The 23,499-nt window shown below is 39.1% G+C and overlaps 1 protein-coding gene and 1 long non-coding RNA gene across 12 annotated transcripts in view; one reads left to right on the forward strand and one right to left on the reverse strand.

Annotated features, from left to right (window-relative positions):
• The window catches only part of LOC127975219 (plasma membrane calcium-transporting ATPase 1), a 41,484-nt gene extending 23,680 nt beyond the window's left edge, over nucleotides 1-17,804 (forward strand). For 6 of the 10 annotated variants that reach the window (XM_052579108.1, XM_052579117.1, XM_052579092.1 and 3 more), the window contains 20 exons: nucleotides 2,224-2,421; nucleotides 2,512-2,769; nucleotides 2,988-3,113; nucleotides 4,199-4,357; nucleotides 5,002-5,040; nucleotides 7,291-7,446; nucleotides 7,939-8,153; nucleotides 8,440-8,682; nucleotides 9,352-9,593; nucleotides 9,879-10,116; nucleotides 10,262-10,441; nucleotides 10,517-10,604; nucleotides 10,707-10,813; nucleotides 10,923-11,114; nucleotides 11,826-12,039; nucleotides 12,601-12,812; nucleotides 12,931-13,038; nucleotides 13,287-13,475; nucleotides 13,865-13,951; nucleotides 15,650-17,804. In XM_052579108.1, the coding sequence (XP_052435068.1) occupies nucleotides 2,224-2,421; nucleotides 2,512-2,769; nucleotides 2,988-3,113; nucleotides 4,199-4,357; nucleotides 5,002-5,040; nucleotides 7,291-7,446; nucleotides 7,939-8,153; nucleotides 8,440-8,682; nucleotides 9,352-9,593; nucleotides 9,879-10,116; nucleotides 10,262-10,441; nucleotides 10,517-10,604; nucleotides 10,707-10,813; nucleotides 10,923-11,114; nucleotides 11,826-12,039; nucleotides 12,601-12,812; nucleotides 12,931-13,038; nucleotides 13,287-13,475; nucleotides 13,865-13,951; nucleotides 15,650-15,979 (3,581 nt within the window). In that variant the 3' untranslated portion in view covers nucleotides 15,980-17,804. Of the gene's footprint in view, nucleotides 1-2,223; nucleotides 2,422-2,511; nucleotides 2,770-2,987; nucleotides 3,114-4,198; nucleotides 4,358-5,001; nucleotides 5,041-7,290; nucleotides 7,447-7,938; nucleotides 8,154-8,439; nucleotides 8,683-9,351; nucleotides 9,594-9,878; nucleotides 10,117-10,261; nucleotides 10,442-10,516; nucleotides 10,605-10,706; nucleotides 10,814-10,922; nucleotides 11,115-11,825; nucleotides 12,040-12,600; nucleotides 12,813-12,930; nucleotides 13,039-13,286; nucleotides 13,476-13,864; nucleotides 14,031-15,649 lie in introns of all 10 variants that reach the window. The other 4 variants (XM_052579145.1, XM_052579162.1, XM_052579152.1 and 1 more) reach the window with 2 other exon arrangements.
• LOC127975315 (uncharacterized) lies at nucleotides 2,944-23,263 on the reverse strand. 2 transcript variants are annotated; one of them, XR_008157493.1, is made up of 5 exons: nucleotides 23,128-23,263; nucleotides 19,464-19,581; nucleotides 19,033-19,179; nucleotides 18,246-18,335; nucleotides 2,944-4,271 (listed from the first exon to the last, which is right to left on the reverse strand). It is a non-coding gene; the product is annotated as an uncharacterized LOC127975315 (long non-coding RNA). The 2 variants fall into 2 exon arrangements; XR_008157500.1 differs by lacking the exon at nucleotides 19,464-19,581 and having other exon boundaries at nucleotides 23,128-23,255.
• Between the last annotated feature and the right edge of the window lie 236 nt (nucleotides 23,264-23,499).

Here is a 23,499-nt window from a genome sequence, read left to right on the forward strand (position 1 = left end):
CTTGGAGTCTTTGCAGCAACTATTGCTAGCAGGAGTTTTAGGTTCACAACCTAAAACACATTAGCACTTCCAGCAATCACGATAGCACTTCTGCTCTCAGTGAAGTAGCATGCAAATGAATAATTAGCTATCTAAATACCTGTTTTCTTACAGGTCTTAGAAGCCCCCCTCCCACCTTCTGTTGAGTTTAATCTTCCCCTCAGTGATGTTTCTGAATAGCTGTGTGCATGATTTGGACTAAGAATGAAATGGAGATGTATATAGCAGAATAAATTCATTTTTGACAGAGCCATACGACTTGACTCATCTGCTCCTTAGCCCGCTCTCCAGGCGGGGACACTGAATATAATCCTCAGCCTCAATTCCCATACTACACAAGCCTAGATTTAGTGCACTGGCGTTGGAGCAGCAAGTTTCGTTTTCAGCAGTTCTCAGCTGTGCTTCAATCAAGAAGCAGCTTTTCTCATTTACATCAATGCGTTTGGAACATGCTTTTATCCAAAAAACTACTTAAATTGCATTAAAGGTGTTCATTTTAATAGTTTATGCATTCCCAGGTATTGAAGCCATGACACTGGAGTTGTTAGTACTCTGCTGTTTGAGGTACAGGAATGCTCTTATCTCTCAAATGAATTCATGCAAATCTCGCAGACAGTGTACTGTAGTTGTCCAGACATAAAGCTATTTTTTTGTGTGTGTTCAGTCAAATGCCATGTTAATCCAGTAGCAGAAATGTGCTTTTGTAGACTGAGTGCTAGTATGCAGTGAAACCTTCAGCTCAATGGAAGAGGGCAAGAGTTGAGCAGCTCAATGGCTTTGCTGTGTAATGTGGAGGACATTGTCATGACAATAGGCTCTGCTGACCAAGCTGCTCTCTGGTCTGGCAGGCAAGCCATCCTGTTCAGTCATACACACACTCGTTCTGATGCCCAGACACTAGATGCATAAGCACACATTGTATTCATGCATGCTTTTCGTCCACATGGCTCATTCACCGCATCTAGCCACCTTTTATTTTTTGTCTCTTAACATGAGTGTGAGTGGACTGAATGCACACACCATGATGACTTTGATTACTTGGTTTGAATATAGAGAGTTATTCAAATGGGCAAACCAGAGAACCGCTGTTAAACCAGTGCATTTGAATGATTCCTGAGAATCTAACAGTTTTGGAATTCCCTTTTTGGCCCAGATTAAGTTTTCACACCCAGGACATTTTCATGATCTTGTCAAAATCCCACACGCTTTACTGCTGTAGTGCCAGTATTAATGGATTAGCTGTGCTAGTAGCTCAATATCAATTCAATACAAAACAGTGTAAGCCCTTTTGTAATTGTAATTATTTTATGAACCAAGATTTTAGCCTGGACATGGACAGACATGGCTAAAATTGTTACTAGCTCTGTCAGACACTTGTAGACACATGACTGTTATTTTAGTTGCTCAATGAATATCATAGATTAATATAAAAAATAGTTCAGTGCTGTTCAAAACTTTGGGGTTAGTAAGATTTGACAATTATTTTTTTTAATCAAGGAATATCTAAATTGATTCAACAAATTAACGTAAATGTTACAATTTTCTAGATCATATAAATGCTGTTCTTTTGGTCTGTCTTTATCAGAGCATCCTGAAAAAAAAATGTTAATAACCATTTTCAACATTGGTTTAAGAAATGTTACTTTGAGTAATGGCTGCTGAAAACGGCTTTGCCATTACATTAATTACATTTTACAGTATATTGAAATGGTAAACATATTTCAAATTATCAAAAAAATGCAGCCTTGGGGAGTAAGTGACTTCCTTTTATAAAAAAGAAAAAATAAATAAATAAAAAGTTTGAAAATCTTACTTACCCCAAATGTTTGAACGATAATGTAAATATAAATAATATAATAATAAATGGACTAATTTCTAAAGAGGGTCAACAATTCTCTGTTTGATTTGACCAACTTTGTAAAATGTTTACCTAAACAAAATTACTTTATTTATTTTTATCTATTTGTAGAGTTAAATCTTTAATTTTAATCATATTGCTTCTGTGACCCATTGATCTTATTCAGAAAGTCTTTATCTTTAAAAACTACTGTTGCTGGCCCACAGGTCCTTTCTTCCTCATTAATTCTGGCTCTCATAGAAACCCATTAAGCATTGTATGCTGCTATGTAAGAAGTATTTACTTGAAAATATTAATGTTTTTTTTTTCTTACTCTTTTCTTCCAGGATTAAGTGGGCAGCCCTCAGATATTGAAAAAAGAAATGTAGCATTTGGACAGAACTTTATACCTCCGAAAAAGCCAAAAACCTTTCTTCAGTTAGTATGGGAAGCATTACAAGACGTAACATTGATCATTTTGGAAGTGGCAGCAATAGTTTCTTTAGGCCTTTCTTTTTATAAACCTCCGGATTCTGAAAATAAAGGTAAGTAACCTATTTATTTACTTCTGCCTTATAGATCATCATCTCAATTTCAGGTTGTTCTGAGCTGAGTTTTTGTTTGTGTTTGTGCAGATTGTGGGAAGGCAGCGGGTGGAACAGAGGATGAAGGAGAAGCTGAGGCCGGATGGATAGAAGGAGCAGCTATCCTTCTATCTGTTGTTTGTGTGGTGCTTGTGACGGCCTTTAATGACTGGAGCAAAGAGAAGCAGTTCCGTGGCTTACAGAGCCGCATTGAACAAGAGCAGAAGTTTACGGTGGTTCGGGGAGGGCAAGTCATTCCGATCCCTGTGGCTGAGATTGTCGTCGGGGACGTTGCACAAATTAAATACGGTAAGCCAACATAAAAAAAAAAAAAAAAGCACTGATGTTTCATTTGCTTTTTAGAGGGAAATACAAAAAAATGAGTGTATATAGTGTTTAAAAAAAAAAAAACCTACCTGTCTGACATTTCACTGGCGTTGATTGATTTACCTTTTCCTGTATAGAAATAAATTCAAAAGCTGCTGACAGTAATGTAAATTATTTTAATGGGATACATTCTTCATCAGGTGACCTCCTGCCTGCTGATGGTGTTCTCATCCAGGGGAACGACCTCAAAATAGATGAGAGCTCTTTAACTGGAGAGTCTGACCATGTGAAGAAATCGCTGGAGAAGGATCCTATGCTGCTGTCAGGTGGGACATAAAGAGACCGCAACCCTTCACTAGCAGAACAAACCAAAACACATTTGATTCACATTCAGCAGCACAACCCTGTAACATTTTAGCATTTTCTATGTATCCTGTCTTAACTTTACCCAAAAGTTCAGCCAAACCAAATAAATGTCCATCTAGGGAGTTCAGATGTTTGCTATGTAGGACCTGCTACCTCTCAGCGAGGCTATTGCACATCTTCAGCTAATCCCATTTTATGAAAGCCAGTTGATCCTCTGATAGAATGACATTGCTGTGTGCCATCCCAGAGGAGATGAGGGGGGATTTAAGTGGGCCCTTCTCCAGCAGAGCCTGTGTTAGCATACCGAGTCTAACCCAGCAAAAACCTCTTCCTGACTCCCTTCTCAAGCTTAAACAATTATTGAGGGCTATATTTGCCAGGAAGAAAATGGCAACTCATTTCTGATTTTACCTTTTGGCTGGTGCTCAAAGAGCCCAATAATGTCATCTGATTTGAAGACCCACCTGTTTTGAGTCTTCATCCTGTTCCAAGAGTCCCTCATTCAAAGGGATTATATCAAATATATATAATTTTAAGAATCATTCTAAAGTTATAGAATAACAGAGTCTACACTACAACTTTAACAATAATAACAGAATAACAACTGCTGGAATTAATTTCAAAATAATTGTATCCAGCTGATGAATGACGAAAAACACTGACAGCCAATCAGAATCCATTCTGCTTTGAAGCACTCAAACATTTAAAGTGGCAGATGGCATAACTGCAGCACATGTTTATAATAAACAGCTTTATTGCGCTTTGGTGTGGACCAGGGTCAGAAATGAACTGTTAATATTTAGGGTCAATATTTGCATAGGAATTGATTTTCAGGGACATTTTATGTCAAATATTTAAAGTCATCTTTACACCCATTTTTTAAGAGCAAGTTTGGTAAACCTGTTCTGTGTGGAGGGGAAAACTGGACAACTAGTTATTTGTCAAACTTAGCTTTGCGTGAATGTTTTAGAACCAGTGGTGAATGCATTGGCACCAATATGAACGGCATGTGACCCTTATTCACATATCCACTTCCTCTGTGCAGGTACTCATGTCATGGAGGGCTCTGGAAAAATGCTCGTCACTGCTGTTGGAGTCAATTCCCAAACTGGAATCATCTTCACGTTATTGGGCGCAGGAGAAGATGATGAGGATGAGGAGGAGAAGGAGAAGGAGAAGAAAGAGAAAAAGAAAGAGAAGAAAAGTAAGATGTCTGTATTGTTTGGTGTCTTTTTAGTCTGCCTCAGAAACTAAAATAGACCAACCGGTGGCCTTTTCAGTCTCTTCGATCTACTGTGGCTGCAGAAAGATGAATTGAATAGACTGCATATGTGTGTTCCAGCTTTCATGAAAGTGTGCTTTATGTCAAACTCAGAAAATAGATTTTTTAATTTAGCAGTATTTTTCAGTCTGGTAAAAAAAAGTGTGAAGCAATGACTCAGAAAAGTGTAATGATTTCTTGTGCGCTCCATTAACTAACTGCCATTTAATGCATCTCTGCAGCCCATGGCTCACGTGTTGGGTCTCCAAATGAGTGCCTGCAGATACATGAATATTTCATAACATGCAGAGGTTGGGCCCCAAGTTGCTGTTCAGTGCACCTCATTGCATTTTGTGCATTTGTGGTCTAGCCACGGCAGTGGATTTGAAAACCTCATGAGGTTGTGGCACACATCTGGTCGTAAATATTCAAGGGCCTTTTCTCATTCCACTAAATCAAAGAGAAGATTTGCATAATTGGAAATATGTTTAAATGTGTGCTGCAGAACCGTCGCTTACATAATGGTGAATAATGAATAAATTAGTGAGTGTTTGTTATGTGGCTTCTCTTTCTCTCTCTTTCTACAGATAAGAAGCAGGATGGCTCTGTGGAGAACAGAAAGAAAGGTGAGTAACCCTGTTGACTTAATGACATAATGAACACCATACTGGCTTAAAAGGACACCCTCTTACATGCTGCAGCCTGCATTAAAAACATCGCCTTAACCCATTAGTGCTATTAGATCTTCATTAAAGCTTATCCACACTAGTGTGAAGTGTTGAGAAGATAGCCTTTTTTTTTTTTTTAAGTATGATTATTACTCTACTATTCAAAAGTTTGTCAGGTTTGAAAGAAATGTATAATTTTAGTCCGCTATGATTAATCAAAGACTATAGAATACCAGACATGTCACTTGTATAGTTTTGAATGGGGAAAATGCAGTGCTCAATATGGCCCCTCAATCGCAGGAAGCCCCGCCTTCTGAATGAAAGAGCCAATCGCTAATCGGTAGAGTCAGCCCGTCACTGCAGCAGCCGTTTGAAGTCCCGAGTGCTATAGAAACAGTCAACGCTCTGAGATGTGTTCTCAGGACTGCACATGCACACTGGCTGATCTAGCCTAAGAAACAAGCTTTTTATAATGCTATTTGAAACCATTGTTGTCAGATTTCTTTGGTGATTTCAAAAATAAACATATAATTGTAAGCTTGGTGAACCGAGACTTTTGGAGTTTTGGAGAATTTGATGTTTCCCCTTTTAAAGAGATAGGAGCTGCACTTGGATGCTTGAGAGAGATGTTTCAAAGATTATTATTATTATTATTATTATTATTATTATTATTAGAAAATGATTATTTTGATCAAAAGTGACGGAGGACATGTTACCAAAGTTTCTGATTCAAATCATTGCGATTCTTTTAAACTTTTTACTCAAAGAAAAAAATTACATTTCCCCAAAAAATGATTAAACATGTATTACAATGATTTCTGAAGGATCATGTTCCGCTGAAGACTGGACCATCGGAAAATGTAGCTTTGCCAACACAATGAATTATATTTTAAAATTTATTAAAATAGATTTGCACCCGTCTCTCTTCAAACCTTTTATCATCTATTTTAAAATCACCTACCCAAACAGGAAAAGACTACTATTACAGCTCTGTGAGTAGAGCGCAGCTATACGTCATCTCACGCCGGCCCCTTACCCCCTGCTAATTCAAACGCAGTTGAATTACCTCACATCACACACCGGTTAAATCCTGCACACAGGCTGACTGCGTCATGCTACAGCAGCGATAGACGGAGATGCACTGCTGTGTGCTTGTCTGTATGATTGCACGCATGCTGAGATCTTTGTTTGTGTGATGTCTTCTCACTGGTAGACTGTACTTTCAGCACGTAGAGTGCTGGCCTTGAGATCAGAAGTATGTGCATGTCTTTTATATCCAATGCTGATGAGTGATGGACTGGACATCGGAGTGTGGTGATGAAGTATTATGTCTCCTAGGATACTTGGTCACATGGGTTTGCATGTGGCTTCAAAATGTGAGGATGATCATGAGCTGTGTGTTCTCGGACTGTAATAAAATTATCATGCATTTATAATCACTATTATAATTTAATTTATCTGGTCACTTAATTATATTTGTCACGTGGGGGAGCCACAATTTAATTAGAAAAGGCTTCCTGTAGTCCGGGTGTGGAGAAAGTCAGTCACCAGCACAGAGCAGCAGATAATATACTCTGATTCTTGTGATAACTGCATAGTCCAGGGATGCAAACTCTTCATGGGTGAAAAAGGTGACAATATGCTCTGCTTCTATGTTCGGATATCCAGGTATACCCCCTAATTAAAACACATTTTTTAAAGACTTAGATTTTCAACACTTTATTATTATTATTATTATTATTTAAGTTGTGTAGTAAAATTCACTTTAAAGATTCAAATTACATTGAAGATGACATGTAAAACAAAGACTTGTAAGATGAAAATGACATGAGAGCCATTATAGCCAATAGATGGCAGCAGAGGATCTTTGTTTTGGATTTATTACAAAATGAGTGCAGGACGTCCAAAGTCTCATGTCATTTAAAAACAAAAAAAATCATAAACAAATTTGCCCAGACCTCAACAGCCTAGAAGGGTTAAATTCTTAACTAGTTAGCTTCAGATTAATACAATTTGTTATGGTACAATAAATAATAATTTTATTTAATTTAAAAACTACTTTTTTTTTTTTTTTTTTTTTTCAAACATTGCCTTAAGTTTTCTTTTAAGCATACAAGGTGCTAAACACACTTTTTGCTGCAGTAGTTTTGTTACTTTGTTTGTTAGTTCATCCCTGACATTCACAATTTTCAATCTTTCTATTTGTAGCTAAAGCCCAGGATGGTGCAGCAATGGAGATGCAGCCTCTAAACAGTGAAGAAGTGGCTGAGGGTGAGGAGAAGAGAAAAGCCAACTTGTCCAAGAAAGAGAAATCTGTTTTGCAAGGGAAACTGACCAAATTAGCGGTCCAAATTGGAAAAGCAGGTAAGCGTGGTTGCTTTGAGATCATTTATTATGCTAGTGTCCTCTTAGCACTTTAGGGGGAAGATGCATTTATTAAATTTATTAACACTTTTCTGGCGAAACTGGCTAAATATATTGATAAATCTTTCCTGCATTAAACAGATTATTGTCCAAATCAAATGCTCTCTAGAATGAGAAAATCCCACCGCAGTTACCTTCTGCAACTGACTCTGTAGGTTCATCGAACTCTTTTAGCAATTTTAAAAAGGTTGTCTTGCCAAACTTCTGGTTTCAATAGGAAGTATGTCAATAAAGGACAGAAAACTGCATTTGTCAAGCGACTTTGTGAAACTAACAGTCAATTTCACAATTCTAATGGCTTTTGCTGAAAACTCTGATGTGTGCAGCATGGGCTTTAAAAGTTTAAGCCCAAAGTAGAATTCAGCTGTCTGCGTTCCACTCCCTCGGAAAGTGAAGTATACCTAGGCCTTTAATGTATGTGTTCCTGCGCAGGTCTAGTGATGTCAGCCATCACAGTGATCATCTTGGTGGTGCTGTTTGTGGTGGACACTTTCTGGATCCAGGGACTTCCTTGGGAAAAAGAGTGCACTCCCATTTATGTCCAGTTCTTTGTCAAGTTCTTTATCATTGGTGTGACTGTGCTGGTGGTGGCCGTCCCAGAGGGTCTTCCGCTGGCTGTAACCATCTCGCTGGCTTACTCTGTCAAAGTATGACCCTGCATCTTCTGTTTAAATATCCATGCCCTGTACCGACCATCTTGTGACAAGGCCCTTTGTCTATGCTTTTGTTAGACAATGTACAGTACATGTTGATCTAATAATCATACGAATTGCCATATCTTTTTGCATCTATTAACTTCACCTTGTTGCTTTTATAGTGATGTAATTGGGGTTTAGTGGACTGTTTATTATTGATTGGTCTATCACCCCCCCCCCCCCCCACCCCATTCCATAATTGTTTTTTTTATTGTTTTACTTTGCTGCTATATTTCAGAAAATGATGAAAGACAATAATTTGGTGAGGCATCTCGATGCCTGTGAAACCATGGGCAATGCCACAGCCATCTGTTCAGACAAGACCGGGACTCTGACTATGAACCGGATGAAAGTTGTTCAGGTTTTTATCGCTGATAAGCACTACAAGAAAGTCCCTGAGCCTGATGTCATTCCTGCCAGCACCATAGACCTGCTCATACTGGGCATCAGTGTCAACTGTGCTTACACCACCAAAATCATGGTGAGTCCTTAGGCAAGCATAATTCTTTTTTTTTTTTTTTTTTTGGAAGTTAATAAATTTCATTAATTTAAAGGAAAACATTACAACCTTTTATTGAGCATTTTTAACTACACACTGACTATTGACCTATCAGTCTGTAATAACTTGAGGTAAATCTCATCAGTGTTGTTCTTTTTAAGAGGCTTTTAATAGGTTACGAATGTTTTTTAAAGCTAAAATAAATATTAAATTGAAAATATTACCTTGGCAGCTAACTGAAATAAGCAGGTTCAAGTTCAAATATTAAATTTACTAAAAAAAAAAAAAAAAAAAAAATATATATATATATATATGTATATATATATATGTAAAAGAAAAAACAAACTTTAAAAATGTCGAAACCACAAAAATCTCAATTCAGAATATTAAGAAATACTATAATGGCATATAAAAAGCACTGATTCTCACAAGCTTCAAGTACTCAGCAAAGTTACAGCTCCTAGTTCATTTGGAGTCTGATATTACTGAAATTAAATAGCAGCAGACCAGTATGCAGCATCTTTTACTACGGTTTATTTGACAGTGGTGCCTAATGGGCTGTATTGTCACAATGGCTGAATAAAATACTGTACAACTCAGTGTTTTAATGCATATATTAGTTTTTTTTATATCTATAATTTTTTTTTTCAGTCCCCCGAGAAGGAGGGAGGCCTGAATCGTCAGGTGGGCAACAAAACTGAATGTGCCTTGCTGGGCTTTGCCATGGACTTGAAAAGAGATTATCAAGCAGTCCGCAATGAAATCCCTGAAGAGAAGCTTTACAAAGTCTACACCTTCAACTCTGTTAGGAAATCCATGAGTACGGTGCTAAAGAATGCTGATGGAAGCTACCGGATGTTCAGCAAAGGAGCCTCTGAGATTCTGCTGAAGAAGTATGCCATCCTCAGTCATAAATATTTGGTTATTGTTAATGCCTGACATAAGTTCAGGCCGTAACATCTTATATCATAAGTAAAACACTGCAGTCTTTTCCTTAAATAAGCATGTGAGCGGTTTCTCAGCAAACTTGATTGGCAGATCAAATGCTTCACCTCCCCCTCCAAAGCCCCGAGGCTGTGTTACTGATAGATTTCCCAGGAGAAATTACTTGGATGGCTCAGTTGCTGTGTGCTGTTGGGTATCTACAATATCTTACCTGCTCTCTCCTCCTCACACAGGTGTTATAAAATCCTGACAGTGACGGGCGAGGCAAAGATTTTTCGGCCCAGGGACAGAGATGACATGGTGAAGAGAGTGATTGAACCAATGGCCTCTGAGGGCTTGAGGACCATCTGCCTGGCTTACAGGGACTTCCCTGCCTCCGAAGGTGAACCAGACTGGGATAATGAGAGCGATATCCTGACACGACTCACCTGTGTGTGTATCGTGGGCATTGAAGACCCAGTTAGACCAGAGGTACAAGCCTTAGACGTTTGAACAAGTTTAAAATGCATTTCTTTGTAAACAAACTATTTTCAATAGCAAGAAAGACTCTTGCGTTTGCATGTAATGTCATATAAGCAGCTCTCTTGGTCATACTCAGTTCTTGTTTCTTGCTCAGGTCCCTGATGCCATTAAAAAGTGCCAGCGTGCTGGAGTCACGGTGCGCATGGTAACCGGGGACAATCTTAACACTGCCCGCGCTATAGCAACTAAATGTGGCATCCTGCAGCCAGGAGATGACTTCCTCTGCATGGAAGGCAAAGAGTTCAACCGCCGGATTCGTAATGAAAAGGGAGAGGTGAGAGGCACAATTTATTAGTAGCAAGACTCACAGAAAATCACAAGCTTATAATTGAATCCCTTTTTTTTCCAGATTGAACAAGAGAGGATTGACAAAATATGGCCTAAACTCCGGGTGCTGGCGAGATCTTCTCCGACAGACAAGCATACACTAGTCAAAGGTGCTCAGAATTACTCGCTTATGCTGGAGGAACGAGTGTCTGTGTTAAAACTAAATATATATTTCTGCTCTGTAATGTCTTGATGAATGTCTTTTCCTACAGGTATAATTGACAGCACCGTTTTGGAGCGGAGGCAGGTTGTGGCGGTAACAGGAGACGGTACCAATGATGGCCCTGCCTTAAAAAAGGCTGATGTTGGGTTTGCCATGGTATGTGGGTCTGCCTGAAGTGGCTACGAACAAATGATTTCTCCAAGGATTCTATGTCCTAGATTTACTTTTGAATGGCCTTTTTAATATAGCATTCTTTTATTCTCAGGGCATTGCCGGCACAGACGTGGCTAAAGAAGCCTCCGATATCATTCTCACTGACGACAACTTCAGCAGCATCGTCAAGGCCGTAATGTGGGGGCGGAACGTGTATGACAGCATTTCAAAATTCCTTCAGTTCCAGCTCACTGTCAATGTGGTGGCTGTGATTGTGGCCTTCACTGGAGCTTGCATCACACAGGTATCACTATAAAACGCTCTCTTCTACCATGAAGCAAAATGACGGAGCTGTTAAGCTAAATAGTGCAGCTTTACACAAAAGATTGCGTCTTAACAGATGCACCATGGTGGCTGATGGAAGCAGCTGATTGCTACCCATCTTGTGTGAAGTGATTGGAAATTGTTAGTCTGAGGCAGGAAGACTTGCAGGCAGCATGGGGTCTGGGACTGCTGTCCACAGGCAAACCACCAGTCCGAAATGAGCCAGCTCTCCTCTGTTAAATGGACTGATAGTCTGGCTGATTGCACTCGAGGTCCTGTATTATTGCATAATGAATGGGAGGATTACATTTGCGCTTTGCATTGCTGTCAGTAGCTAAGGCTGGATGTGGCCTCAAGCCTCAGGTGTTCTGCTTGTTTCGTGTGTAATTTTCCCTGGATATTGCTCATGAGCAGGCCCACTCCGAATCAGACACCACCAGAATTTATCTATTCTGTTTATCATAAATCTCGTCTAATCTGATCATTTTTTTCAGCTCAGGATTCTCATCTTTAAATTCATTATGCAGAATTCTTTCCCCAAAATCAGTTCAGAAAATGCGAAAAGAAAACCTCAGCATTCAAATGAGTACTGAATGCTTCACTAAGTTGAGAGGTGTTTTTTAATGTTCTGAAGGTGGCAGCAGTGAATGAGGTCAGAACGGTCACCTCCTGTTATCTCTCACTCTCCTAGGACTCTCCTTTGAAAGCTGTACAGATGTTATGGGTAAATCTGATTATGGACACATTTGCCTCTTTGGCCTTGGCCACTGAACCCCCCACTGAATCTCTTCTGCTGAGGAAGCCTTACGGCCGTAATAAACCCCTCATATCCCGGACAATGATGAAGAACATATTGGGTCATGCAGTCTACCAGCTCACCATCATCTTCACTCTACTTTTTGCTGGTAAAAACTAACACTTGTGATTGAACCAAGTCATGCTCATTATAATAGCAGAAAGCAAATGGAAATTTCAAGTTAAAATAATGTAAATAATAAGAAAGTAATTTATAATAAATAGTTTTGTCACCTTGCACCTTTGCTGTAAGATTCAGTCAACTGTCCACCTTATTTTTGCTGTGAGAGCGGGTGCAGCCATTTGTAAATGTAATGTCTGGCTTCCCATCTCATCTGCTTCAAGCTATTTTTAGCTGTACAAAACTGCTTGTTTCGGTGCTTGATACTGCAAACTGGTGTTGCGTACTCTATTATTTTTAATATATTGTCTTAATTATAAACGCCAGTTTGTAACCGTTTTACCGTTTACTACACTTGATTATTTTAGTCATCGTTTCAATACAGCAGCTAAAGAACTGGAAAATTCACGTAAAATGGCTTACTGAAAAATATGGTGGATAGTTACTCCAGCCATATCCTGTATTCCGTAAGAATGCCACAGAAGGCTGTATCTTTCAAGGAAGTCTTATTTCCAGTGCTACAATGTTTTACTTTCTGCTCCTTTCTCAGGTGAGAAGATATTCGACATCGACAGTGGACGTAACGCCCCTCTTCACGCTCCTCCTTCAGAGCACTACACCATTGTCTTCAACACCTTTGTCATGATGCAGCTGTTTAATGAAATCAACGCCCGGAAGATCCACGGAGAACGAAATGTTTTTGAAGGCATTTTCAACAATCTGATCTTTTGTACAATCGTCTTTGGGACTTTTCTTATTCAGGTGTGCGGTCCTACAAATTGCTGTGTGCACACCCATAATCATAGCAGATATAGAAGATCGTGTGACCTAAGCATGTCATGAACAAAAATGATTTATAATTTTTCTTCCCCCACCCTAGATTGTGATAGTGCAATTTGGAGGAAAGCCATTCAGCTGTGTGGAGCTGAATATTGAGCAGTGGCTGTGGTGTGTCTTCTTAGGCTTTGGAGGTCTTCTGTGGGGACAGGTGAGCATCATTCCTTCCTATATTATACAAAGCAGCTTCTTGTACTTTGTAACTTGCTCTCAAAACACCAATCCAAACCCCTCAATTGTGATAGAGCAGTGCCCCCTAAAGGCAGAGGACTGATTTACTGGGCTGGGAACATTTAGTTTTTCGATTTGTTTTCTGTATAGAATGGCCACTTGATGTGTGTGTGTGTGTGTGTGTGTGTGTGTGTGTGTGTGTGTGTGTGTGTCCACACCCTCATTCAGATCATCTCTTCGATCCCTACGAGCCGGCTGAAGTTCCTGAAGAGTGCTGGTCATGGAACGCAGAAGGAAGAAATCCCAGATGAGGAGTTGGAGGAGCTGGATGACCTGGAGGAAATTGACCATGCTGAGCGAGAGCTCCGCAGGGGACAGATCCTCTGGTTCAGAGGCCTGAACCGCATTCAGACTCAGGTAACCTCTCGAAAACCGCACAACTCTGCAGTCCAAGCTCAGGAACCCAAACCCCCACCTTTCTTAATTTTCTCTGATTATGGTTTGAGTTAGTACTCCCACCAATCGATCCGCCACTTATGGTGACCTTACACTGGTGGAAGAGGGTTTATTAATGCAGTTTGTCAGTGCAATAAGCGGATCAATGCTAAAGGCAAATGTCAGGTCAGGTTCTTTTAATTCAGTGCCTTTTTTTCCCCTCTCTCTCTCAGCTGCTCTGTCACTGTCTTTTTTTTATGGGTGCCCTTCTTTCTCTATCCCTATTCTTTTCACTTCTTCCTCTTTACTCTGTCTGTCTCTCTCTCTCCTGTGCGTTCTCTGGGCCTATCACACTCTCTGATTCCTTCCAGATGGATGTTGTGAGTGCGTTCCAGAGTGGAATTTCCTTTCAGGGGGCCGTCAGGCGCCAGCCCTCCAGCAGCAGCCAGCAGCACGATGTAACCAATGTTTCTAGCCCTACACATGTAGCCTTATCTCCTGCTACTGCCTTCAACACCGCTTCTGCCGCTGTCGGGTGTGAGTGCGTGTTTATTAGTGCATGACAATTAACATTTCCTCCTCTCGCCTAACGGTCTTCATTCTTCTCCTAATGTCCTTCCTTCTCTGTTTCTCTCTCGCTCTCTTGTCCGAAACGAAACGTATCTCTAAACATCTTCCACATTGCTTCTCAATGTTAACGGCTGTGTATCTTAAGTGTTAAGGTTGAGGTATCTATGTCTGTTTGATGGCTTTGGCTGGGTTCTCACCGATCAAGAGTCGTTGTCTAATCCCGTCTGGTGTGTCTGCAGACCTGCGCGTGCTCGTCAGGCTCCTAGGCTACTGCGTGTAAATGTTTTGAGTATACGCCCATGGTCACTGATAACCCAACCAGTCGCACCAAACTGGTCTTGTGAATGGGTTTGTGGGACATTTTTGTTAAGGCAGTGTTTTGGTAAGTATCTCGGGTTTCTGTAGGATCGAACGATATAATTGAGATGTTGTGCTGTAGTTTAGACAAAACTGAACTTCCTTTCCTCTTTCTGTAGTTCATTACCTTTCCTGTAGTGTCGTTTTTTGCTCGTTCACTCATTCTGCAACACTGGCGTTACTGTCCAACCTGGATTTCTCTATCACGCTGTCTCATATTCTACTCAGTGCCAGTTTTATCACCCTCTTTTTCTCTGTCTTTATTGGTGTAACTTTATTATTTTACAGGGAAGATCTGCGACTGGATGAAAAGCTTGTGGAATCATGTCATGTCTTTCAGCTCGATTCTAACCACATCAGTATTTCCATCTTTCATTAGGTCCTGGCTGTCCACAACCCCTTTTTCTCTGTTCAGGGCACTATGTATTGTTTGAAAGACTCTTTTGGTGTAGTCTTGATTTACTGGACATTGGGAAACAGGGTACGGAATGCTACAACACTGACTGCCGCATATTCCTCCTTAGATTCTGTGAAATGTGTCATGGGCTATACTCAAAGGTTTACCTCTGTTGAAAAACAAGGTAGCACTGCTCTGCATGGGCCCCGTCTCTAGACCGTTTGTGAATTTACTTGTGCTGGTTAGCTTAAATCGCTTGGCTGCTTTTAAAGTTTTGCGTCTCTACTTCACAACATAATCAGTGATCGATCCCCCCCCCTCCAATACAAGCATGCCTGAAAATATTAACCTCATGTGTTGAGCTGTGTCCTCTGGGGTTACCTTGGCCTCTCTCTTTTCCTGTCTCTTCTGTTCTCTTTCTTATTTACATTGTGAAAAATTGGCTTTCTGTAATTTACAACAGAGAAGACACCCAAGTTCTTTCCAGTTTGGGACATCTGTTATTTCTCAATCCTAAGAAAAGAGGACATTCTGTCCCTCGGTCAGAGGATAAGCTCACCGTAACCCAAGCATCAGGTTTTCAAGAGTTTGTTCACTCTTACTCAATAGTTGCACGACATCTGACCGCTCACAAACACTCTCAAACGGTTTTGGTGCGCTAACTTCACTGCTATCCACTCATCAATTAAAACCAGCCCATTTGGCCTTTGGTTTAACCTGTACCTAAAAAAAAGTGATGTTTCACTTTGTATGCCTGTTGTGTACATGTGGGCAAACAAGTGTTAGCTCTCTGTGAGTGGCAAGGCTGACTTTACGTCCTATTCTCCTGCAGATCCGAGTGGTGAATGCATTCCGCAGCTCGCTGTCGCCCTATGAGGGCCTGGAGAAGCCAGAGTCTCGCTCCTCCATCCACAACTTCATGACCCATCCAGAGTTCCGGATAGAGGACTCGGAGCCCCACATCCCCCTCATCGATGACACTGATGCGGAGGATGACGCCCCCACTAAGAGAAATGCCACACCCACTCCTCCTCCCCCACCCTCACCCAATCAGAACAATAACGCCGTAGACAGCAGCATCCACCTCTTCCTGGATCCCAGCATGCCAGCCACACTCTCAGCTCCCGGGAGTCCCATGCACAGCCTAGAGACGTCCCTTTGATCAGCTCCGCCCCTTGGTATGACACACAACACCTGCTTGTCTCCACAGAGACTAAAGCCTGGAGAACTCGTTGGATGAGAGGGGCGGAGCCAAGGAGCTCAGCTCTTAGCTTTTGCTTCTCTTCATCTGGATGTTGTACATTTTGTTCTTTTTGCCCTTTTGCTTATTCAAAAACTGATTTCTGAATCATTTGGCTGTTAATATTTTGAATTATTATTTATGTTTTTGTTTATTTTTTGGAAGACACAGGTCTGTTTACAAAGTTTGTAGATACTTTTTTTTTTTTCGTTGGTGGAAGAGCTTCCTGATACAGAGAAATGGGGACAAATGAATCGAGAAATATTTCAGATACTGCTGTATTTTCAGGAAAAAAAAGGTGTTTCTATGAAAACCGAACTATTTTTGCCTGCAAGTTTTATTTGTTATATATTTGTAGATGCATAGAACCCTCAAGCCAAATAGATAACACTAAGGCTTGTATAGAAGTGACAGAGGCAACTATTGGACACTTTTTTTTTTTTTGGTTTGTTTTTTCATTCAACGGGTGACTGGAGGAAACAGTAGACAAGAATCTCTGTCAATAAATCTCCTCTCATACTACTTCACCCCTTAAAGACTTTGTTGGGTTTATTTTTAAGTTCCTGTTTCGTGTCTCATTCTCGTTTGAAAGTGAAGGAGTATCTGAAATGCCTAGAGTCTTCACGCTTTTAATGGTGTGATTTTTTTTTTTTTTTGAAGTGGAGGTCACACCAGGTCCGCATTTAAAAAAAAAAACTTTGCTTTGGTTAACTGAAATGGTCCACAGTCAGTTCATTAACATCAAGATATTAAGTTCCTGCCAATGTATCATAAGTTTGTTTACTCAGGCTTTTGATTATTTGAAAAAAATGTTTCCTGTGTTTTGTTTGATCATTTGGGGGAAAAAAATGAAGTTTGTACTTTATATTGTCCTTCATATTCCATAAAGATTGCTGTCAGCTAAGAAAATATTGCTGCAATTGTTTGTAGAATATTTAAGACCTGAAATACTGGAAACACAAAGCAACCAACATGATTAATTTAAGAAAACGTGCATATAACACTGGTATCACAGCACAGGGTACTTCATTTCAGATTCCCAAGGAACGTTTTGATACAGACCATATAAATTATATTTTTATGAGGAAATGACAACATCTCAACCTGCTGAACCAGACCTACAGGGATTTTACATAAATTATATTCAAGGGGAGGGTGGGTCGTGATTGGTTCTCTAAGTAATATAATACTCAGGGTGGCTCACAGCATGAAACTTATGGTCAAAATACAAACATGTTTTGGTGTTTTTTTTTATTTTTATGTATATATACTTAGGAGTAGATTGAATTTTTTTAGCAGCAGGGTTCCAGTTCAGACTGTTGCTTATCTCCAATTGTTGGTTAATTAAAGGTGATATAAAGGAGAAGGAAGAAAAATGGAGAAAGGGATTTGCATTTCTTCAGTCATCACAACTGCACATTTTTTGGTTCTGTTCTTTTGAATAAGTTATTTCGTTTTTTCAAGTTTATTAAATACAGAAAAACTGCTTAAGTTTGCAATTTAGAGCAGATATATTAAAAGAATCCATAACTTTTTTTTTTTCTATAGCGTCTTCCTATAACGGGAATGAATGTTTATCCATCTGTTTTAAGAATTTTTTTTTTATTATTATTTTAAAGTTTGGAAATAAAAGAACATGTCTGTTTATCTTGCGCATTGTAAATGGATATCGTGATTTAACTTACATTTTAAACTTGTCGAGTATCGTGTATGGTTTTTAAGAATAAAAATTGATATTTAGCGTAAACTGAGGGCCATGTTTTCCTTCATGTTGAGAAATCGTTAGATTAAGGAGTATAAATGCAAGACAGTGTGTTGGTCCAAAAATGACCAAAACAAGCATACAAAAAGCAATCCATTGCGTCCTTCATATGGCATACCAAAGGAGTAAATCTGTCTCTAGGTTTAATATAAGTTACATGTTAACACAAATGTCATTTAAATAACACATTCAGGCAATGTCAAAATAGAAGTTGCATTCAGTAACAATGCAAAACTTTGCTATATATGTGTGTGTGTGTGGGGGGGGGGTATATTTATTTATATTATATGCAATTTATTAAAGATAATTTAAATCGTATGTCGATCACTAACTTTTGAAATATAGTGACCCTTCCAAAAAAAAAAAAGGATAATAACCTACACATTTGCAAGCCAACAACACACACTGAAATGATATAAGCATTACCTGTGCATGAGCAGATCTCCATCAGTCTAGTCGTTGTCTGTCCACATGCTTCTGTTGACTGGGTCTAACACTCCTCACACATCTCTCATTCTGTAGAAGAAAAAAAGACAACATTTCTAAATAGCAGTTAATAATTACACTGAACATTTTCAGAGACTTACAAATGTGTCACTTGTCATAAGTGACAATCGATTCCTCCACTTTATCACAGTGTGTGTCGGCTGTATTTGTTTATGGGCTGGAATATGTGCTGTTGAGTGACTGCAGGATTTGTACTTCAAAAAGTCTTCCTCGTGTCATGACGGCTTTCATGATGCATCATGTTGTTATATACATGATGCATTATATTTTAGTGCAAAACATCACACATACTTTAACATTTTAATACCATTAAATGGATATATAATTTTTTTTAATTAAATGTCTATAAGGCAAATGACAAACAGCTGATCATCGGCTCTCTCTTGTGGCCAGTGCATGTCAAGAGCTTCATGAAATGACAAACCCAAGTGGACTTTACTTAAACAGTGTGTCTCTGTTGAACCCCTTGTGTACTGTAGCGGAGCAGCCGGTACTCAAAAGTTTACTTTCATTAGCTCATAAAAGAGTGTGTTAAAAATGAGAGCAGTGAATAAAAAGTGTGCGAATGGTGCCCCTAGCAGAATCTGTTCTTGAGGCAGAACACCTGCAAGGAAGAAGTGTGGATGGATGAGTGACGTATTATGTGTTTCTAGCCTGTTGCTTCTGGTGCAGTCCAGTCCAAGTTGGGAGAAATGGCATTTCGTACCTGCAAGTCAAAGCATCACCGAAGCCTGCTCTGGTCCAAGCGTGTTGGCAAAGCTAATGCAGACACTTTTTCTATTCAGTTAGACGCCTGGTTCCCAAAGTACTCATCGGCACCCACGATCTGCTCAAACCTGGTCAGTGACAGAGACTGGCACAAATACATCGAAAAGCATTTTGTTTCAAATTACAAATACTTGTAAAGAAATTTGAAAAAATAAATAAATAAATACAACAATATTTACAAGCAATCATTTAAAGTGCAAGAGACAGTGCCATTACATTTAGTAATATACTGGAGTTAGACAAACACATACAAGGAGAAGTGCTTTCATTAAACAACTTATAAACTGAAGAAAAACTTTAATGTTCGTTTTTAACTAAAATAATGATACAATGTTAAATGTTATGGAGAAATTCTTTGCATTGTAATACCTCTCCACACATCACCAAACACTTGGGTTCCTGAATCCATAGGCGGAGGGTGAACCAACTCAAGGGTAAGGCTATAAGCAGCCATAAACACGTCTTTTTAGGCAAGGACCAGGGTGTCCTGTAGGGTAAATAATTTTTTATTACGATTTAAAGGATTACAATTAAATAATAACGTCAGAAATGTATTATGACATAATGTTTCCTTTCCACGATTATTCAATACACCGAATAAATTATAGGCTATACATTATCACTAACATTGATCAATCGCGAGTTTAAGCACTCTAAAAAAAAACTATCGTTGTGATCACTGAAGCACTTACACATCTGCGCTTTATTGTTTATGATGAGGGAATTCGCAAGAGTCAGGATTTCAGTCAGCGAACGCGCACAGCAAAAGTGATGAGTTTCAGCGGACTCATCTTAACGCTTCTGGTTTGTCATTACATTCCTAAACTCAACAGAATTGTGTGTGATTAGTTAAAATGCGCAACACTAAAAACGCCTGCTCGCACAAAACCGGACGCACGCTCAGATACACGCTGTTCTCGCACGGTAAGACTGCGCGCACTTGGCTTTCCAGAGCAAAGGAAATCTGCGCGCGAGCGGAGAGACTTGCGCTAGTGGATTGTATTAATGTGCTTTAGCGCTACAACAATGCGCTCTCTATATTTTTTTGTAAAATAACGCATAATGTTCACTTTTTATATATATATTTTATTTATTTAAATAACGCATAATGTTCACAGGCGTAAAAGATTATATGTTTGTGCAGGGGCATTTTTTCCAATTAAGTGGCATTTTTGCCCCAAGTCCCCCGTGGCCAGCCTTACACGCTCCGCCTGTGCCTGAATGTGTTTTACAAAAATTAATAATAATATGGTGTACAACTTATTTGTTACAATTATGATATTGATGAGAATATCAAAACGACAATTCTTCTGAAGGTCTGGCGGAGTTCAGCAAGGAGCAAGCAAGCATCAGCATGGCTACACAAACAGTGATAAAGTTCGGTAAAACTGGCAAGATATTGACAGATTCGACTTTTCCGGATCAATAACTTGCGAGCAAAACGTTTTTAGTACATTAATTAGGCCTCTTTTCACCCGTAGTGATGTAGTAAACGACGAGCTACAAGCGAGTGAAACCAAGCGTTCCTCCGCTCTGTACTACATACGTTAATCTCAATGCGCTGGCGTCTGAGTCGACGTAGGCACCGTCTGCAAAGTGCGAAGCGCGAAAAAAAGGCTACTAATAAAATACTCAATAACTTCACAGTAACGCACTTGTAGTGTCACCAGATTCAGTTCACACATCACTGCTCTCCTACTGGTTCTACTACAAAGATGATTTTGGAAATATGTGCTTTTGCACATATAGTTAATTACATTACTGTAAAACACTGTACTTTCACCAAATTCAGTTCACACATCACTGTTCTCCTGCTGGTTATACTACAACAATGGTTTTGAAAATAATTGGTTTTACACATTTTTTATGATTTTCTTATTAAAAATGTTAATAACATTACTGTAACACACTCAAATTCAGATCACACATCGCTGCTATCCTGTTGGTTATACAACACTTTTCATTTTAGAAGTAATTGCTTTTGCACAATTTTTTGGATTTTTTGAACTTTTCTGTAATGCACTGTACTTTCACCAAATTTAGTTCACACATCACTGCTGTCCTGTTGGTTATACTACAACTTTTATTTTGCAAGTAATTGTTTTTGAAACATTTTTTGGATTTTTTTTTTTTATTATGAAAAAGTTAATAACTGTACTGCTGGTTATACTACAACACTGGTTTTGAAAATAATTGGTTTTACACAGTTTTTATACATTTTAATTATGAAAGATGTTCATAACTTTACTGTAACACACTGTACTTTCACCAAATTCAGCTCACACATTACTGCTCTCCTTCTGATTATACTACAACTTTCATTTTGAAAGTAATTGCTTTTGCACATTTTTTTTTTATGAAAAATAGTTAATAATTTCACCGTTATTGAACATGACAGTTAATAACTTTACTGTTACACACTGTACTTCCACCAAATGCAGTTAACACATAACTGCTCTCCTGCTGGTTATACTACAACTTTCATTTTGAAAGTAATTGCTTTTGCACATTTTTTATGATTTTTTTATTATGAAAAATAGTTAATAACTTCACCGTTATTGAAAATAATGGTTAATAACTTTACTGTAACACACTGTACTTTCACCATATGCTGTTCACACATCACTGCTCTCCTGCTGGTTATACTACAACACTGGTTTTGAAAGTAATTACTTCAGCACAGTTTTGTGATATCCGGTTCACGAATGAATCATTCGATGTAACCGGATTTTTTTGAACCAGTTCACCAAATCGAACTGAATCGTTTTAAACGGTTCGTGTCTCCAATACACATTAATCCACAAATGACTTAAGCTGTTACATTTTTTTTAATGTGGCTGACGCTCCCTCGGAGTTAAAACAAACCAATATCCTGGAGTAATTCATTTACTCAAACAGTACACTGACTGAACTACTGTGAAGAGAGAACTGAAGATGAACACCGAGCCGAGCCAGATAACGAACAATAGACTGACTCATCGGTTTTCGGATCACCAGTAGTTCTTTCGGACAGTTCGATTCAATAAACCGGTTGTAGAAAACGGTTCACCAGTTCTTTTGTGCTCGACGTAATGGCGTCATTGGCGATGATTGCCCTTCATTCAAGCCTTCAGTTTACCCGTGCTCATAACCCTAGCACAGAATCAGTTCAGAATCAATCACCAAAAGAATCAGTTCAGTTCAGATGCTCTGTGTGTCAGTCTGCTTCACACTGAATCACATATGCGCAGTATAATCAGTCTTTCTGGACATGGACACTATACCGTACACACAGTTTCAATGGAGGGACTAGGATCTAAATCTAAAATATCTTAAACAGTGTTCTAAAGATAAATGGAGGTCTCACGGGTTTGGAACAACATAAGGGTGAGTTATTAATAACATAATTATGACTTTTCAGTGAACTAACTCTTTAATAACTTTACTGTAAAACTCTGTACTTTCACCAAATTCAGTTCACACATCACTGCTCTCCTGCTGGTTTAACTACAACACTCATATTTAAAATAATTGCATAGGCACATTTTTTTATGATTTTTTTATTATGAAAAATGTTAATAATTTTACTGTAACACACCGTACTTTCACCAAATTCAGTTCACACATCAAATCATAAAAAATGTGCCAGAGCAATTATATTCAATATGAGTGTTGTAGTTAAACCAGCAGCGCCGCAGATATGTGTGAACTGAATTTGGTGATACTACAGTGTGTTACTGTGACGTTATTGAGTATTTTATAAGTAGCTTTTTTTCGCGTTTCGCACTTTGCAGACGGTCCCTTCGGACGCCGGAGCGCATTGAGATCAACGTATTTTGTACAGAGCTTGTAGCTCGTTTACTACATCACTACAAGTGAAAAGAGGCCCAATTCGAGCACTCAAAAATATTTGCTCGCGTGTTATTGATCCGAAAAAGTCGAATCTGTGAATATCTTGCCAATTTTACCGAACAGTCAGAGTTCATTTTGAAGTTTTAAGTGTCCGCACACAGAAATGATGCAACACAACGCACTGTATTCGTAGTAGACTTACTGATGAGTCAAGTGAGTGACACTCGGTTCCTTCACTTCATCGAAGTTTGTGTCGGTTTTATTAGTTTATGGGCTGGAATATGTGCTGTTGCACCTTGCGCGTGTTGTTGGTTGTTGCAAGCCAAGCACACGAAGACATCAGAGATCACACTGAACCTGAAACTCGCTTTCGCCGCCTAGTGGAGCGGATGGAAAACTGCCTATCTCGTTTCGACAAAACCAGTCAGATTTTACATTGACTACATTCGTCAGGTCTCCTGCATCAAGTTTAGCTTTGACACCAAGAGCTCTGTCCACTGGACCATCAGCATCTCACAGAATTAACTTTGTAGCACTAACTGTATGTGCATTTATTTTGCTAATCAAATTCAAG

Source organism: Carassius gibelio, chromosome A4 (assembly GCF_023724105.1).
Source record: "Carassius gibelio isolate Cgi1373 ecotype wild population from Czech Republic chromosome A4, carGib1.2-hapl.c, whole genome shotgun sequence".
NCBI lineage: Eukaryota > Metazoa > Chordata > Actinopteri > Cypriniformes > Cyprinidae > Carassius > Carassius gibelio.